An 18,826-nucleotide genomic window follows, 5' to 3' on the forward strand; every position below is an offset into this window, starting at 1 on the left:
CGTACCATCTGGAGACGACATTGGTGAAGCATAACTCATGGTCACAAACAAGTTGGCAGTTCAGGCTATAGTAACCCTTTCGAGTCATGAAACGCTGGGCATTAATTCCTCCTGGGTTTGCGATGGGAACGTGCGAACCATCGAGAGCACCAATTACACCTGGGAATTGCGCAATATCGCGGAATCCTTGCTGCACCCTTAGTCGTTCCGCCTGGGTTTCGGGAAAAGTTATAAAATTTCCCTTTCTATCACATATTTCCCTTGTGACTCGATGGATAGCTTCGCCGCAGGCCCATATAGACCCCTAAAATACTCTTTATTTCGTGTTTAAGCTATCTCTTCAATAAGACTGCATTCGATTTGTATTGCCACCTTTGAAACTCACTCCCTCAAGCCAAGTTCTTTGAAAACCCATTTAAGAGATGCTTTCGACCAGTCGTTTCAAAATTGTCTATGGCTATGACTACAAGGTATCTTGAAACAATATATGATGGATTCGGTGAAACTCTAAGATTCCTTGAATCGTTGGGGAGAAACTGATCTTTCACCACCATGAAATGTATAATTCATTAAAGGACAATCTCATGACATTTTTCTGAGGGCAATATTTATGGGGGGCTATTTCACGGGGGGGGGGGCAATTTGGCTATGTCGAACACATGGCGAAACAATCTACTGGGTATGTTAAAATCTCCCTGATAGCAACTCACAAACAAATGGTTTGAAGAACTGGCATAGGTCTATTAGACCTCCGGGTATTACTTTCATCGGAGCTTTGAGAAAAAGTTATGAGCCGCTAGATGTCGCCAAATTAACCGGTTAATGCATTAGCATTTTATTACAAGTGTGTGCCCTCCAGTGATTGCTTATTATGACATCATTACGTCATTAGTTTAAAAAAAAAATCAAACTGCAGTGCTCGAGCAACCTGGGTTTACCCAGGGGTCATTGCGCGCTCCAATGGTCACTTGCCCTGAGGCCATTTTGAATGCTAATTAAGTAGACCTCGGATGTAGAGGTTGTGGTGCTCGAGCATCTCGACGTTCCCGGAAAGTGTTGAGCGGGTAACTTCGGGAGTGTCAACACGAACTTTTCTCTACAATTATGGATCAATCATAGATGAGAGTTGTCCAAAAGATAGATGACGGCGCAGAGCACAATGCGCACATTTAGCTTGTTCCATCCTTTAGCCTACCACGCTGGCGTTCGCGAATTGATATGATCAATTCCACTCTTGTTCCCGTTTGAATGCTAATGAGGACATCAGCATTGCGTGAGGTTGAAACTGGTTAACCAGAGACCCGGTGAAATAATTTGCTAATAGAGAGATTTCACGACGGGGGCTTAAGGGGGTCATCATTTTCCAGGTTACACATAGTAATTCAGTGCCTAAGGCTAGGTTGTACAAAAAACTGAATTTGAATTCTGATACATGGTTTCAGTCACCAGTATGGATGTGTTGTCCATTATAAATACTTTTTTTTATGAATGAATATCTTCTCTATCAATGATGAAGTTTTAGTCCTGTAGCCTAAATAGCTGTAGCTTTCAATTCAGGGTGATGCTATAAGATAAGTTATATACTTGTGTATGGATTGAGGAATATCCTGCACCCATTTTAAGAACACTTGATGATTGTACTGACCCGTTGAAAAAAGAAGAAATGCTAAAATATATTATATAAATATTAGGTAAAGGAATAAGTTACCTGGATCACAATTAAACAGCAAACACGAGGAGGTTTCAATTCCAAACAACACTTATTTTCTGATCACACCGATTAATTGTTCACTCGGGGCTTTTTTCGAGATAAGAAACTTTGAAGATATTTTTATCGCGAAATAAGCGTCAAGTGACCCTGAATTTCACTGAACGGTTAGGCTTTCTGGCTTTCCGCATCCCATTTCTGACCACCTTTATCCATCTTCTCAGTCCAATCTCAACATTAAACAGCAGTCCACGAGCTTGTGACTCTGTGATGCCAGCAGGGTCTTATGTGTCAAGACGCCTGAATAGTATCCAGGGGGCTTATTCATGAAGCATTCGTAACTTTGCGAGGACGCTAACCTTTTGTTTGACAGACAGTACACAATAGGGCAACCGCAAGTTAACAATGAACTGCGCACTGCGTAAAGTTGCGAGGGCTTTGTGAATACGGTCCCAGGTACTTACAAAAGTAACAACACTAGTCGTGGTAATAGACGGTTCAAGTTTATTCAAATACGAGTTTTACAATTATGGCTACGTCTCATAATTCAATGCACGACAAAATTGATGCCAGAACACTGGCTTATTTATGCCATCTCACACCTGCCCTCGCATTCTGTTTTACTTTCGAAACGGTTTCCATTTCCTTGGCATCCTCCGTATGTAAATTGCTCACACTGGCCCTGTTTACTGTTGAAGCCCCACATACGAAAGCTTGCAAAGCACGGACCAGTCACCAGAGGCAGCTTACATGTATTTGCGGCAGCTGAAAAGTAAGGAAGTATTCCAAAATAATTTGATCGCTTCTTTTAACGGCAAAAGAGAGGTTTCAAGAGGAGAACCTGCTCGAAGCACTTCACCAAGATTGTCAATGATGTCCCCAGATACGAACATGATATTTTGCGTTCAATTCGGCCAGGAGCCATCCTAAACTGCGTGGACTGGAATGTAAACATGTATGGACCCTCTCAACGGCTCCTGACCATTCGCAGTCGTGAAAATACATTGGCCAAATCATTGATTAGCTGATGACGTGCTCAATAGATCCAATATTATTCCAGTAATAAATTGGAATCAAAGAACACACCGATCCGCCAACAACAAAATTAATGCTTTGGGCCGGGAAAAACTTACTGTGGTCGGGGACACACCCACCAATCCAGGTCCCTTGGTCACCACATCTTTCTTTTGGCTGACAGGACCATCTTGCTACATTTCAAAGCCTTGTTCTCTGAATCACATTTACCGGCGGGCTGCAAGTAAGAAAGGATAGCCTTAGGGATGAAGCATCCTTGCATTCGTGGGTCAGTTGCATGCTCCTACCTCGCCTACAATTAAGTACCACGCCCTTCCACGTAAAATGTCGTGAAGCTCGCGGTGGAGTTGAGATGTCGCAGTTAAAACAGCTTCTATTTGACTATCCTGGTAATTGATGTGACCCTGTTCGTCATGATCCAATCATATTGCATTATCAGGAATTAATAACAGGGGGACTGACATTTCTGTCGCACTGGTGTAAGTTTATTTTGGGGCTTTAAATTACTTTTGTACAGCATATCCGTGGAATCGACACTCGCGCATTGATATGGCCCAATCAAAATACAATATCTGAACCTCTTTGAAAAGCATTTGTAATTAAAAGGGTTTTAACTAGCAATAACTTATTTTGGTTACTCTTTCTATACTTTACTTAGCACGACGTTTCTACCAGTGTTCCCTGGTCGTTGTCACGTGTACAAGTGATTGGCACGGGTTTGGTGTTATATAGCAGACCAGTTACTTATAGTATTTAACAGTATTGTGTTTTCATTGTGATGATAACAAGTATAAGTATAATTCTTGCTTATAAAAACAATTCATAAAAGTTCATTCTTGATTAAATGTTTGGTACATAAAATGGGTCTCGTATGTGGTATATGGTTTTAGACGCTGCCGCTATACTTACACAAGCCTCTTCCTCAGTTCTAGCGAATATCACCAAAACACAAGCCTGAAAAGTAAAATTATATTTTTGAGAAAACTTCTAGACCATAATAATCTCAAACCTGCTTTATTCTGGCTGGTATACCCTTTTTGCAACTCTCTCTGAACCCCTAACCCCGAAACACCTGTAATACAACTGGGATTAACATTCTAAATTCTGCATTTTCGTAGTCGTCAGAAAAATGATTATCAATGTTTTATGCGATGCCAAAAGTTTTTAAAAAAAAAGTTTTGGAGGCAAAATTAAAATGGCTCAGATGAACAATATTCGACTCATGGGATCAACTAAATTTAGATGACCACGAACAGTTTCATCACAGACAAAGCCAGTCGTACGTTGCATATCGCTGCGAATCTTGACCGTCAAGTGTTTAACTCAATTCATACACCAAGCTGTGGCACCCCGAAGATGATGATAAAAAGTTTGTAATAATCGCAACACTGACGGATGATTTGCAACTTACCAAGGCCAAGATGAACGCAAAAAGAAATTTCATGGTTCCGTCTGTACAGTCCAATAACGTCGGGATGAATGATGGTCTCTTATCTCCACTCTGTATTTATACATGAACTTCTCTTCTGATCTCAGACGGCTGGTTCGATCACACATGTCGTGGACGTGGTCGGATTACAAAAAACAACAATAGCACTTGTCAGATATATAATATCATGTCCTGTACGTTAGTTGGGTCTCCTAACTGCAGACTAAACAGCGCCCCGCAAACCGGCGATTTAAATTGCTATGGTCTGAGATCATGATAGCATGCGTCAAAAATATTTCGTTTACGATGGTCATTGCAGGTGCATAAGAAAAGAATCTGTCGTAATCACCGCGACCAGCGATCAGTATCCAACCCAGTGATGACCAGTTTCACCCGTTTTGTCGTATTATCATAGGTCGCAGCGATAGAAATTCCAGCTAAGCGCGCGCGGCTCTTTCAGAATCTCCGCTGTCATATATGTTATCTTTAGGGATGATATACATGTGGTATAATGCGTCGGACGTCTGGATTGGTCGCACACCCTTATTCCAGGATATCTGACAAGGTGATAAGCAGGTGGAGCTGGGAGGTAAAGCTGGCCATCTTCGTGTAATACGGACATAGGGCTTTATGATCTCGCGAGGTTATGATGTACAACATCCTAAAAACTCGTTTTACGAAGGAACTCATCAGGATGATGTCTACACTCCAGACGCAGTGGACAGGTCTCGTTCCTCACCACAAAGAAATCAAATTAGGATGACGCAACGGATTGCCCCGGGAGTCTATGCTCTTCTGTTATTTCGGGTATTTCTTCATAAACTCTAAAATCAGACTCAGGCAACATTTGCATCATAGCCCAACCATAAAGATTATTTGCATCGATATACAGAAGTTTGTGTTGATCATCTGCTTTAAAATGCACAGTTCCCATCACCCCAGAAATTCCACCTCTGCTTTTTCGAATAACAGAACAGAGTCAACTTCAGTCAGTAATTCCACATTGATATCTATATATTTTAACCCTGCTTGCCAAGTGAGTCCAGGAGCGGAATATAAACAATGACAAGGATCGGTTTGAAAATAGTTTAAATTGACATCTCTGAAATTTTCAAAAAGGTCTGCTAAAAGTAACACATCAGATTTTAGGTACAGATCGATAAACTTTCCATGGTCCCAGGAACTTAGTATACGTGAACTTTTAAAATTGGAACCAAAATACAGTCAAATTCCAAATCAAATGTTTGTCGTACACGATGGAAAACTTATCGTCCTCACCAAGAGAGATGAAAAATTAGGTGCTCCTTCTGTTCTCGGAAATTATTATAAATCGGCAACATTGACTGATCTAAAAGATCTCCTAAGTACCCCAGATGAAGAAGTAGAAATGCAGCCCCAACAGGTTGAAGCATCAACATCAGCAAACTATCCTTTGGATCACCAAACTCCACGAGAAACAGTCACTGCGGAAACCAGTTTCACAAGAAAGGTAGAAGATGTAATTAATGGTGATGATCAAAGGTTAGACGGAGATATTCTAAATGAAACATTAATGGAGACGGTATTTAATGCAACCGACCAAGAGTTAGTGGAAGGATTTTGGATTTGGGAGTTGATACTGGTTATCAGTGAACATTGTGAGGGAAGTGGGGGCGTATTCCATCAGGGGTCGGATCATTGTTTTGTAGACAGCAAGTGTGACGTTTGTTTGGGCTCGTCGAAAGTTGTAGTTCCCGGCTAGTAGTTTGAGGAGTGGGATTCTGCCTTTGACTCCTTGGTGGACATCTTGAAAATGTTGGCTGAAGGTTAGTTTCTTATCCAGGGTGACTCCGGGGACTTTCGGTGGAATTTGAGGCATTTGCGCGTTCTTTTCGGACCATTTGATAAGCTGCGTTAGGGTTGGAGGGGGGGGACCATCCTGAAGAAGAGGACATTGGGTTTAGGTGGAGTTGTAGGTTGTTCTCCAAATATTGCTCCAATCTTCTTTTTTTGGCCTGTCCTTGACTGTGACGTAGCATGGGTGGCTGACCCAAGAGCTTGGCCTGCCTCTGTGCCGTTTCTGGGTGCTGGGATGTCGTTTACCCATAATGTGAAGAGGGTGGGAGATAACACACTGCCTTGGGGGTACCCGCTGGGAATATCAGTTTGTCGCTGAAGGTGGTTCCGATTCTGAAGCGAGTGGTGCGATTTGTGAGGAAGCTCTGAATCAGCTTGATGATGGCGTTAGACAGGTTGGATTCTGTCTTCAGTTTGTACGGGTGTCCTTTGTGCCATACTTTATCCAACGTGTTTTTTAAAGTCATAAGAAGCAGCAAAGGTGCAGTGCCCCGTGTTGATCCAGTGAGACGCTTCTTAGATGAGATGGTGTCTGCGGTGCTTATGTTTTTCCTTAGTCCTGACTGCTATGGGTTGATCTTTCCGTTGTCCTCTAGGTGTTGGACTAGTCTTAAATTGACAATCCTCTCGAGGGTTTTGCCAAGCGTTAGTAGCAAGGTTATTGGACGATAGTACTTGGGGTTGGAGTGGTCTTTTTTAGCTTTGGGAACAGGATGGCGATTCCGTCTTTCCAAGTTTCCGGAAAATACTTTCCTCTGGCTCCTTGGAATGTTTTTATATCTTCCAGGCTCTACTGCATGCTGGTGGGACCCAATTCTAAGTAAGTTTTGTAAATAACTGTCTATGTTTAGGATTGTTAATAGTTGACAATCCTAAACATCGACAGTTGTTTATTAATTCAGGAAAGATACTCCTCAAGGTAAAACGAAGTTTTGACATGATTGAAAACACTTAATAACGACCACCAGAAATAGTTTAAGATATAAGTTTGATATTTCGTCCTCCAAAAATGACTCAAAATGCTCAGCAGTTCAAGATAGGGTGCGCCGTCTTGTTGAAATAAAGAATCCTTGTCGTGATAAAGATTGTGACACCTTCAATCCGGCACGCCATTTTATGACGCAACATACATTTCATTTTTTCACTGTGGCAAAGCTTGAAAATTCAAAACCTTGTTATTTTCAGCAAGCTTAGTCAAAATGAGCGACAAATGTGTGTAGATCTTTAATATGATATTATTTGATATAGCAAAGTTTTTAAATCTTGAAATAAGAGACTCTTTGGGTCACCTGATATTATATGGAAAATCTTCATTCTTAGGCATTCCCCCTCCAAAAAACAACATTCAACGCTTTCTTTTTTCACAAGTTCCTGCGCCGCGTGAAACTTCATTAGTTATAAGTGGTCGAGGTCCTTTTGCACATGGCGTGCCTAATGATTGTTTCGCTTTTTGGAAATGTTTGGAAATACCCGAAGACGATGCAAAATGCCACCAATTGACCGGAGTCATTGCAGCGCGAGCAGGAACATTATAAAGGTGATAAGGCAAGCATGCACTGAACGGTTGCGTGCAGATTTTCGCTAGGCATATGGGACAAAATCCGGTCCACTCTTTTAAAGAGTGTAAATTACACCTGTTGTGGTATTAAGATAGAACATGTACGTAGAAGGGCGTATATTGAAGTATTATTGACCAACATCTCTTAACGGGCCAATTACTCTTCTAAAACTGAGATCAAGACCTCTCTCTATCCCGCCCAAAATAACCGCTGATGGGAGCACTTTGGCCAGAATAATTTGTTTAGCTTGTCTACAAATTAGGTCTACACATCAACCAGAGTCATTACATGTAGCTGCTTATTTTGTAATGAAATCGTTTTTATTTCGAAAAGATCGAGTGACCCATTTACGCGCAGGAGTACCACGATAGTTGCGCATCATTTAACTATACTCCATTCCGTAAAATCATGTTTTAGACTGTACCAGCAGCTTTCATCATTGATTATCCGATGAAAATGGAAAAAAATCAGATTTGTAGCAACTCTTCCGAAGTCGTTACAATACGGTCGGTGGAGAGTGATGACCCTTGGCTTCACCGTGAACCCAAGACTCACACAGATTTCTTTCGTTCGGATTGGAAGAAAACAAAACTTTCTGGCTGACAAGCAATCAAACCTCGACACTTGGGAGGCATATAAACTACCACAGTGTTGTACAGAAATATCAGACAAGAATGACAACGACTTTTTCTTCTTCTTCTTATAAACTACTCTATTTCTTTACAAGATTCATATTCTTAAAAATCGATACAATGTCAAATGATAAATTATTCGTAAAGTATACATACTTTCCTTCAAATGATGTGCTATTGGAGCCATTAGTTGTAGAATAAATATTTCCCGGGACCTTAAAGTTGAGAAGTCTGGTTCTGGCCTATCACTCTCATGACTCCCTTTCTGTGGTATCAAATTATTACGAACGGTGTATCCCTGACCCTCTTGGTAAATCTCTGCAATCTGCTCAGCGATGTATTGAGGAGACTGACGATATGATGTTGAACTCTGACTGGACTAAAGCGCATGGTCATCATCATAACGGGAGCTTGCCAAAAGCCAACAGGAGTTCTCATTAGAATATGGAGGCATTTCATGAGTCATCAGCGCGGAAATATACCGAAATAAAGACAAATTGCAAGACAAAATCAGTGTAAATTGTTGAGGTACCTGCTAATGCTATTTATTCTCCCACTTTCTTTTCAATTTCAGCTGCTTTATTCACTTTTAACTGAGAGAAACAACCCCTTTGATCTGTTGATGGCTTTGTATGTGATCATGTGATCCACCGCCTTCACCACATGCAAATATTTCTAAACACCCACCAATACTCAACTCCATACTAGCCTCTTTGTACACAACAAGATAAGGGATCTATATGTTTCGTGGCTTTGGCGCTTTAAGCATACATGTATAGCCTATAGACTAATCTATTTGTGCGCGATAAGTACAGCAGGTATCCCGGGGGCGACGCATCCCGGGGGCTTGATGTGGTGCAAGGAGGATACCGCGGTGACGTCACATCACGTGATCCCGACCCATATTAGTGATCGCTATGGCCAATCAGATTCAGTCTACTGACAGCACCAGCACTGAACACATCTCCACTTCTCACTGTCTGGTGCGCTCCTGTACACAAAAACACCAATAGACATGAAATATTGCAATACCTAGTATGGATTCTTCCTGTGTAAAATAAAATTTACAGAGCAGATTAACTTCCACGAATAAAAAAGACGTTTGGCGTGGCCAAAGTGCGGAAATAATGTCTCCGCTAAAATACACTACGAAATGCACTAGGCAATGCACTACGCAATATGCAGTAGAGATGCAGTTGAGTTTGTTATTGTTTTGACTTAGAAGCCCGCCCATATCATAATATATTCATGTATTCATGAAGTATGAACTCATTTCTGTCCCATACAACTCTAAGAACAGTCAATTTCTCCTTAAATCATCACCGAAACCGCGATATCCGCAGGAAGATTTCGTTCTAGTGTCCGAAAATGCATGATCTTACAGGGGCGCTAACTCGACAAATAGAGGGGATCTATGGGGATCTATGCGAGTTTTAGGTATTACAGGTCTCGAACTTGTAAAATCTGTAAACATGCCTCCAAATCCTATTATGATAATGAAGAGATTGCCCCATATCTGGGAGACTGTTTTGAAACCATCGCTAATTTGGAAGATCGGTGCCCGGCTATTTGGTTTAAAAAACCCTATTTTTCCCCATCAAAACAGCACTTTTCATTATTCAAATGATAGCTTATTGTCTGAAGACTTATTTCATAGCAGAAAAGTACTAATAACTCTGATTTGATGCGAAAAATCTAACTTTTTTGATGACTTGATTTTCCCTTGGCCGTGGATCGAGTTTGTTTACAATATGCAGCGCCATCTTGGAAAAGCCGTGACGTCACCGCGGTATCCTCCTTGGATGTGGTGCAAACTTTCTGGTTGAGGGGATTTTCCGAGTTGTGTCTTGGTCTTCCTTTGTTGGCCCCGAAGTTGACTTATGTCACCTTCGCCCCACGCAATACACAACTCCATACTAACCTCTTTGCACACAACAAGATAAGGGATCTATTTGTCTCTTCGATATGGGCCCTTTGATATTGCAGTAGATTTTCATTGCAATTTAATCTTTCCGCCCATGCAATTCAAGATATACATGTTGCCCATTTCAACATGCCTGCGCCACGGGTATAGGCTAACGCTAGTAAGCTTAATAATTAGATGAGAAAATCGGACTGGACCAGCAAGTGCAATCGAAACAGAGTATAGAGTCCGACTGGACTATTTCTTTGCACGAGGACAACATCTCATCAAAACTTCCTTGGCATCTCGACGAAATTTCGACCCACCTCCCAAAAAGTATAAATAAAAATTAATCCCAAAGTTGACAGTCCATAACTCGGTACAAACAAAATACTGCAACCAGTACCGGGCCTTCCAGTAGGGGATGCTCAAGTCGTATTCAACCGACGATTCGTAAATTCTCTTCGGGCATGAGCAGAGAAGATATGCAAATGACGTCATCAATAACATGGCGGTCAGATTCGAATCCCGGATTCTCCCTTTTTCTGCCGTGTCAGATTTCATTTTCCTGCGACGGACGCTGGCGCGATTAATTGCGACGAGGATGGTGATATTGCAGATTGCGATCGTAGAGAATGGGAGGATAGTGCCAAGGATGAGGAGATAGGTGTTGTAGAACGTCTCGAACCATCTCGCTTCAGGAAAGTTCCGGATGAGGGCACCATTCGGTGGGTCAGGTACATCGAGTACGAAGAACGTTTGAAGGTGGAGACCCACCTCTATGAGGCAGGTCGACACGGTGATCTTAACGGCTCGCGACGCGGTGCAGATGGTCACGGCCTTCATCGGGTAGAGTATGGCGATGGTTCGGTCTATACTCATTTCAGCAAGGAATAGACCCGAGGAGACCGCCATGCTCTCGGCTCCGTACCATAGTGAACTGAATACGACAAGATCAGATTTGGAGGAACCTGCATGAAATATCATTGCAACATCGTGTCGAGTTACTAGCGCTAGGTTTTACCGGCTTTCTACTCATTGATCCGTTGATTGCTCTGGGCCTGATCGAGTCCTGACCGTTGGACGCATAATGAGTCTGGCCGTCTCCAAAATTAAAATGTCTTATGACATCATTGAGGCAAGAGAAAATCAAAAAACATAACCTAAGCGTTATCAGTAAACCTCTTTGGCAATTTCCAGGCACGAATTCGATATTACTACAATACTGACATGCTGAAAATCTTACCAAAAAGGCTAGAATTCGCAATGGCATCCATCAGAATCGCAAAGTATGACCATGGGTTACCAAATGGATTGTGCCTATAAAAAGGTAAATCATCGATTAATTTCACAACTTGTGTGTATGCTCCATGTACATGTGCTTACCTCAATAAAGCAAAGCTTCCTTCCATTCCCGGGACTAGACGATGGGCGACAATCAGCTTCCATAGGATCTCGGAGAAGATCAATACACCCGTGTCAACAATAGCTAGCCCAGCCATATAGATACAGGTGCTGATTTGTCTGTTGTCCTTCCTTAAGGTGATCATCAGGGACATCATGTTTCCCGGAATGCCGAAAACGAATGCAAAAATGGTCCACCATTTGTATAGCATCTCGGTGACCAATTCTATGAAAGCCACGAAAGGTGAGAGCGTTGTTTCTTCTGTCATTGTGTCGAGGAGATCCGCGATCGTGGCATTCTCCATTTTCCATCAACAAAGCTGGTGCTGGTGTATTGATGCTAATCTCAGGCTAAGGCGTCGAAATTAACTGAAAGAATCTGACTTAATCAAGCGCCTGAAAACGGGCGACGTGTAATCTCCCGTTTGCTTTGGTCAGTACAGGTGCCCGCAACAGGAATCGATGATCGCAGACTGTTTGCGATTATCGATATCAAGCCCTGGGCTTACCGGTTTCACCTGCAAGCGAGAGATCATTTTGTCGCACATACCTACCTTATCACAGGTCGCAGCGTCAAAAATCTCTCGTTTGCGTCAGCTAGTGTTCCTATGCGCTTCAGACTTGCTCCCAAATAAAGAAGAGAGACGGGAAATTAGGCCCAAAGGAAGAACCCTCACAACCAGGAATACTCCAGGACAGCCGACTTCGTTACCGAAAACGCATTACAAGTAGCGTACATGTCAAATAGGACGATGGAAGAAGAAATTTCTCACGAAAGCCGTCCTCCGTGCAGCAGTAGTAGTGTGATGAGGCGGTAGAAAACGATTGTATATTATATCTGTTTTGGAGAATGTGGCTTGATTATTTGATATGCAAACGGATAAGTCACCATGCCTGTTATAAAAAAAATCAGCGCTGTCATAATATACTGACGGGGACTAGTCTCTGAAACTCAATCCTTCTGCTTCAAAAAGTCAGACAGAACAATTATGTACCGGTAATCATTGATGGTTGGATCTGACGATGACTTCAGGGCATCAATATGTACTGCGTTGCAGAGGCATGGCGATTTAGCGGAAACTGCAGAATCGTGGCAACACAGCTTATAAACAGTATGAGAATATTGATATTCATGATTATATACAAGTATATATCAAATATTTGTAATATTTCATGTCAAATTGTTTAAATTGTAAAAGTTCACTCGCAACTTTGACTCGATTGGTCGATTTCTTCAAGGTTCCCCATGCAGCCAACAAGCTTGGGAAGGCAACTGTAAAAAATGGTGGGAAGACCACTGTAAAAAATGTCATCATCTTCATCTTCTAATTCATCTACTTGTTATCGCTATAGAGCCCAAATGGTTAGGACATTTTCAATTGTGAAATTTGGCAAAAATACAAGTTGAGGATATGAACGAAAATGGCTGTGTCCTTTTTATCATTGTCTTTTTATCATTTGCATCAAATCTTTTGTTATATGGCTGATTTTGGCAAAAGGCGTTTCCAATCAACTCTTCCGTGCTAGGTGATATGTTGAAGTTGTGCATGTTATGAAACTAATTTGCATAGTTTTTTTCTTCTTTCGCTCACTTTTTATTGATGCTATCGTCATGCAATTTTCAGGAAAGGTGAATGAGATGATTTGCAACAATTTGTTCAAGGCAAAATATTGGTACTCCTCCGTAAACGCTTGGCGGAGAGCAGTTGTGCATGTGGGTTAATTTTTTCAGTCACGCAACTAATTTGCATAAAAATGAGCTCCATTATTTTTTTTAATGAGCTCCCTGTCCTTGTCTTTTACCTCGTTTATAGCTCACAGCTGACCTAGTATCAGAGCTATCGCCATGCAATTTTCAGGAAAGGTGGATGAGATGATTTGCAACAATTTGTTCAAGGAAAAATTTTGGTACTCCTCCGTAAACGCTTGGCGGAGAGCAGTTCTGCATGTGGGTTTATTTTTTCAGTTACGCAACTAATTTGCATAAAAATGAGCTCCATTATCTTTTTTAATGAGCTCCCGGCCCTTGTCTTTTACCTCGTTTATAGCTCGCAGCGGACTTAGTATCAGAGCTATCGCCATGCAATTTTCAGGGAAGGTGGATGAGATGATTTGCAACAATTTGTTCAAGGCAAAATATTGGTACTCCTCCGTAAACGCTTGGCGGAGAGCAGTTGTGCATGTGGGTTTATTTTTCAGTTACGCAACTAATTTGCATAAAAATGAGCTCCATTATTTTTTTTAATGAGCTCCCGGCCATTGTCTTTTACCTCGTTTATAGCTCGCAGCGGACTTAGTATCAGAGCTATCGCCATGCAATTTTCAGGAAAGGTGGATCAGATGATTTGCAACAACTTTTATTCATGGTAGAATTTCATATTTTGCCTTGTTCATGAGACATATGAACTCTTCTGTTTTAGGTAATTATCAAATGACAAAAACATCGTGTCCGCGGACAGTTCCTCCGAAGCACTTGGCGGAGAGCACTGCCTCTTTCATACTGAACTTCCACCAGTCTACCAACACACCAACTACATTAACCGGCCATTAAGAAATCCACCTTCAGAAAGACAATGGTATCATACATCGATAGTGGCAAGCTGACTTGGTTGACATGCAAACATATGAGAGTAAGAATAAAGGATTCAGATTCATTTTTACGGTCATAGATCTATTTAGTCGTTACTCTTGGGCTGTGGCAGTGAAGAGTAAGAGGGGAGAAGAAATCAGAGATGCATTTAAAGTGATTTTTAAAGAATTGAAACCAGTTGCGGCGATACCGAATAAGATCCAGTATGATGATAGTACAGAATTCTACTGCGGAGTGTATGATTGGTATTTAGAGACATAATTCATTAACCGTGCTATTGGTAATAAACACTTAACTGATGAGAATTTTAATGATCTAAGGTTAGATTTCTTTGCTTTCCTGAGATACCTACATTACTGTGGGATTAAGGTCTCAATTACAAGCTGTTCTTACATCAAGCCTTTGAAAAGATGGATATTGATTATGTTGTACTTAACCCTTATTTAACATTCAAGGAAAGAATGAATGATTTGAATGATTTATGGTATGATTTCATTAAAAGTATTTTCTTCCAGAATTACAGGTCAGATATTAAGGAAGATAACGATAACTTAACTCTATCTAGTGAATCCATACTTGCTGCAATGGCAGACAAAAAGTTACCAATCATGGATAGAACTAATACTATTCCACGTAAAATAGAATGCCAGAAACGTCTTAGAACTTTACTGTTAACATAATACTAAAAAGTGTTGTTGTTTTTTTTAAAGTTAAAAGAATAAGTAACATTTTTTTTCTCTACAAATAAATGGAGTCAACTGTTATCGAGCAACAGATGAAACAGATCGGTCTTCTTAGTCAACCCCCTAGTTACCAACTAGGACAAACCAGTGCTCAACTAGGGCAACAAAAAACAACTAACTTTCAACTAAATTCTAACAAGAATTTAACTACTCAAGGTCTAGTTAACACTGGTAGTAACGTAGCTAACACTGGTAGTCAAGGTGTAGTTAATTCTAGTCAAGGTCTAGTTAATTCCAGTCGCCAACTAGGTTCAACTAGCCATCAACTAGGTTCAACTGGAGCTACGCTCTCAGGACAAACTCTGACTAACTCTCAACTAAATTCCAACTATTTGACTGATAATGGCCTTAAAGCCAAACAAGACCTTAAGGTTTTAGTTGCAACAGGTAAAAGTAAGGATTTCCTCAACAAACAACTAACATTTAATGACTTAGATGTTATGCCAGAGAAGGAAATCATTAAATATCATAGACTCTACCAGACAAAGATGGCTGCTAGACTTAACGATTCTTTAGGTAAGACAGTACTTAAGGCTAACACTAAATTAACAAAGTTATTCTTACCTGTTGATGGTGAGAAAGAACTTTACAATGATCTCAGAAACGATTACTTGGTAACTAATGAGTTGGACAAATGGTTAGGATGGGTAAGTCTGAAGATGGGAGCACTAACTGCCCTTGCTTCAACTTCCCTCATTACATTAAGTCACTGTCATGGGGAATCATCAATAAAGATTGATGATGATGACATTGACACAAATAGTGACTCTAAAAGTGACATAATTAATTCCAGTAACATAAATGGAGAGTGATAACATAACTCAAGTTACAAGTAATACAGATGATACTAAACCAATATTTACTAAGAAGGTTAGAACTGATAGACAATTAGCATGGTCTAGAGAGTTGGGTAAAAGGTCTCAGGAATTTAAGAGAAATAAAAAAGAAAAGACAACATTCAAAGAACCTAAAACTAAACCAGAACCTGAACCTGAAGAAGAGGTAAGTACTATTACTAGTAATGAAGAAAAATATACTAGAAGTTCAATATCTAGTGCAACCTACCTCTATGTAGGTGTAGGTGTAGTTATTTTGGTCAGTTTAATTTACTTCAGTCCTTTTGTTAAGAAAACTAATAAGAAACCTGTAGTTAAGGAACCTACTATGAATGAAACAAATAAACAATATACTACTACTTCCAATAAACAAGCTAAAAGTTCTAGTAACAGTACTTTTATTAAACCTTCTGTCTTAAAAAGTAACACTTCTATTCCTTTAATGGAGTGATTTCCTCATCAGTTATGACCTCATTATCACTTACGTTAATACAAGGGTTTAATTCAAGAATTGTGTTCCTCTGAAATTAGTGATTTGACCATCACCAGTAGTTATTTCAAATTTGATATGATTAGTACATTTGTTAACTTCTTTAGTACAGTTAAGTTCATATCTCTGATTCTTTATCTGATCGGTATCATCTACAGGCATGATACAAAAAATATCTGAAGGTCTATTATTTAAGACTGTTTTACTAGTATCAACCAGATTTGATCTTAAAACAAGTTTTGTCAGATAAAATTGAAGTGGTCTTGTAGAGTAGTATTTACCTTTCTTTTTAAATTTCTCTTGTCTAAAACCAAACCACTTATTAACCACTTTTATTATGGTTTTTCAAACCTCGATTTTAGTCTTTTCTTCAACTTCAATTTTACCAACCATTTCTTTTACAATCTTGGGTTTTGGTTTTTTTTCAGGTTCTTCTTTATCAAATATTTCTTCTAGTGAGAAATCTTTATCTTCTGTAAGTTCAATTATTATGTAATTGTTGTTATCACAGTTAATTTTAACATGGTCAATTCCAGCCTCTTCTATTTTATCTTGCCATTCCGCACAAAACTCACTTAAACTAAAATGACGTGTGTATGGAAATCTAGATTCACTAATATTTTCTTTTGAGGTTGAGGTCGAGGTTGAGATTGTGGGTGTGTAATGTTTAATCAATTCACTAATAATCCCACATCGTCTTGGGAGAGCCGGAAAAACAATGGAATCAACTTCTTCAGTGTATACAACATCTTAACTTTTGGTTTCAGTTTTTATCTTTTTAAATAAATCGGTTAGGAATGTGAAAATTGTGACACTAGATGGTAGAAAATCCATTGTCCACCAAGTGTTGTATAAAATGTTATCGATTTCAAAGTAATAGATTTTATGTTTAATTCCCTTGGTAATTAGTACTCAAAAGATGCTTCCTCACATTCCTTCTCACTAATAATGTAATCCATTGTATTTAATTAACAAGTGTATTCATAGGTACATTACATACCAAAAGGTAACGCCGTTATCCCGTCCTCTAGTATGAATCTCTTGTCATCAAAAGGACTAAGAATTTTCTTATTTACTTCTTCTAAATAAATCTGGTGGTTATCTAAAATCAAATGTCTCATCTTATGATTAAATGACTTACTATTCTCTTGACAGTCAACATAATCATTGAATGAAATATCTCTTATTACTACATTCTTTCCAATACCCTTTAATTTCTTAGTATCCGATTCTAGCTTTGCTCTGGAAGATTCTGTTTCTTTGATCGAGTCTTCTAGCTTTGCTCCCGACACTTTTTAATGTTCTCTGGACAAAGTCATAGTCTTGGTTCTGTAAGCATACATCTTACTTCTAAGTGCAATAAATTCAGTCATCTCTTCTCCTCCTAGCTCATCCTTGAAATAACCTGGCACCTTCTTCTTGTTAGTGCCATAGAGAGGATGATCATTAGGATAGTTACTGAAGTCAAAGTGGTCCTTTAACCCTTTGAGGTCTTCAGTTAAGTCATCAGGATTTATCTTAAGTACAAAGGAATCTGTATCAAGATACAGTAGTTCCAGGTTCTTCTCACCAAAGTAAGGTTGAAGCACCTCATAGTAAAATTCATACATCAATAACTTAGACAATGCAAGTATTGTAGCTCCTGTGTAAATTGGTTTGTTAAATTTCATTGATGTTTTCCTCATACTAATAGCAGCATTATGTTCGTCAAATATGCATATTGATGAAAACCTGGGATTGACCATTACACTCCTGGCTCTTTCACCTTCTGTTACCAACTCAATCTCCATCCTGTTCCCTATGTTCTCACAGGTCTTACCGTAGAAAGCATTATTCATCAGTTTAAAATAATCTTTCTCAAAATCAGTCTTAGAGTCCATCCTCCTTTTAGTGTTAAAGTCAATATATGTCGCCAACCACTTAAGACTGTTTAAAGCTGATCACAGAATGAACTTTCTTAAGTACCATTCCGTGCTTGAGGTAAAACTATAGCATCCTGTAATGCACTATGTAGTTGGTCTTATCCTTTTGTGTAAGTATCAGTTTCTCTACATTTGATCTTTTATCATCACCAAGTAACTCTTTCTGGTAAGGGCTGAGTTCATCATCTTAGATGATGAGAGACTTGGGGCAGAATGGGAAGTTCTTAGACTCCATGTTCCTGTGACATTACATTGATTACAGCATAAGTGTTAAAAGGTAATCTAATGTAATGACCACCTTTGCACCTCTTGTAAGAACATATTGTTATGTCACAGGACCCTATCATGTTAAGAGACAAGCCAGACCCTTGAAAGTACCTCTTCTCAATCTGTGTATTAATGTAGTTAAGCTGGTTGGTTACTGCATAGATTGTCTGATTCCTTGAAATTATGCTGTCCATTGGAGATTGAATTGGATGGGTAACTGTATCACCTTGCCGATCCAAGCTATGATTTGCGATCTTAGGTCTATTCAAGTTCTGCTCTGTGACAAAAGGTCGATTGAACTGGACGAAAAACTGATATGCTTATTTTATGGTGGTAATCATTCAGCTTAAAAAGTATTTCCTCTAATTTTTCCCTGTATTCAAAAACCTGTTTCGATTCTCTATGAAATATTCACTCTAATGGTAAACAACAGGCTTGCCAAACTCCGCTGCTACTTCAATTCCTTCAACTT

The 18,826-nt window shown here is 39.7% G+C and overlaps 1 protein-coding gene across 1 annotated transcript; it reads right to left on the reverse strand.

Annotated features, from left to right (window-relative positions):
- Window positions 1-991: 991 nt before the first annotated feature.
- LOC135485485 (uncharacterized) lies at window positions 992-11,604 on the reverse strand. Its single transcript, XM_064767601.1, has 4 exons — window positions 11,489-11,604; window positions 10,490-11,042; window positions 3,653-3,697; window positions 992-1,096 (listed from the first exon to the last, which is right to left on the reverse strand). The coding sequence occupies exons 1-4, from the start codon at window positions 11,602-11,604 to the stop codon at window positions 992-994; spliced, it is 819 nt and encodes a 272-aa protein (XP_064623671.1).
- Between the last annotated feature and the right edge of the window lie 7,222 nt (window positions 11,605-18,826).

This window comes from Lineus longissimus, chromosome 1, assembly GCF_910592395.1.
Source record: "Lineus longissimus chromosome 1, tnLinLong1.2, whole genome shotgun sequence".
NCBI classification, from domain to species: domain Eukaryota; kingdom Metazoa; phylum Nemertea; class Pilidiophora; order Heteronemertea; family Lineidae; genus Lineus; species Lineus longissimus.

Coding starts and splice junctions, on each gene's coding strand:
- LOC135485485 (XM_064767601.1), bottom strand. CDS start 11,604: ATGGCTGGGCTAGCTATTGTTGACACGGGTGTATTGATCTTCTCCGAG. Junction 11,043..11,488: donor GGAAGCTTTGCTTTATTGAG/GTAAGCACATGT, acceptor TGTCGTATTCAG/TTCACTATGGTACGGAGCCG. Junction 3,698..10,489: donor GGTACTGGTTGCAGTATTTT/GTTTGTACCGAG, acceptor TTTACTTTTCAG/GCTTGTGTTTTGGTGATATT.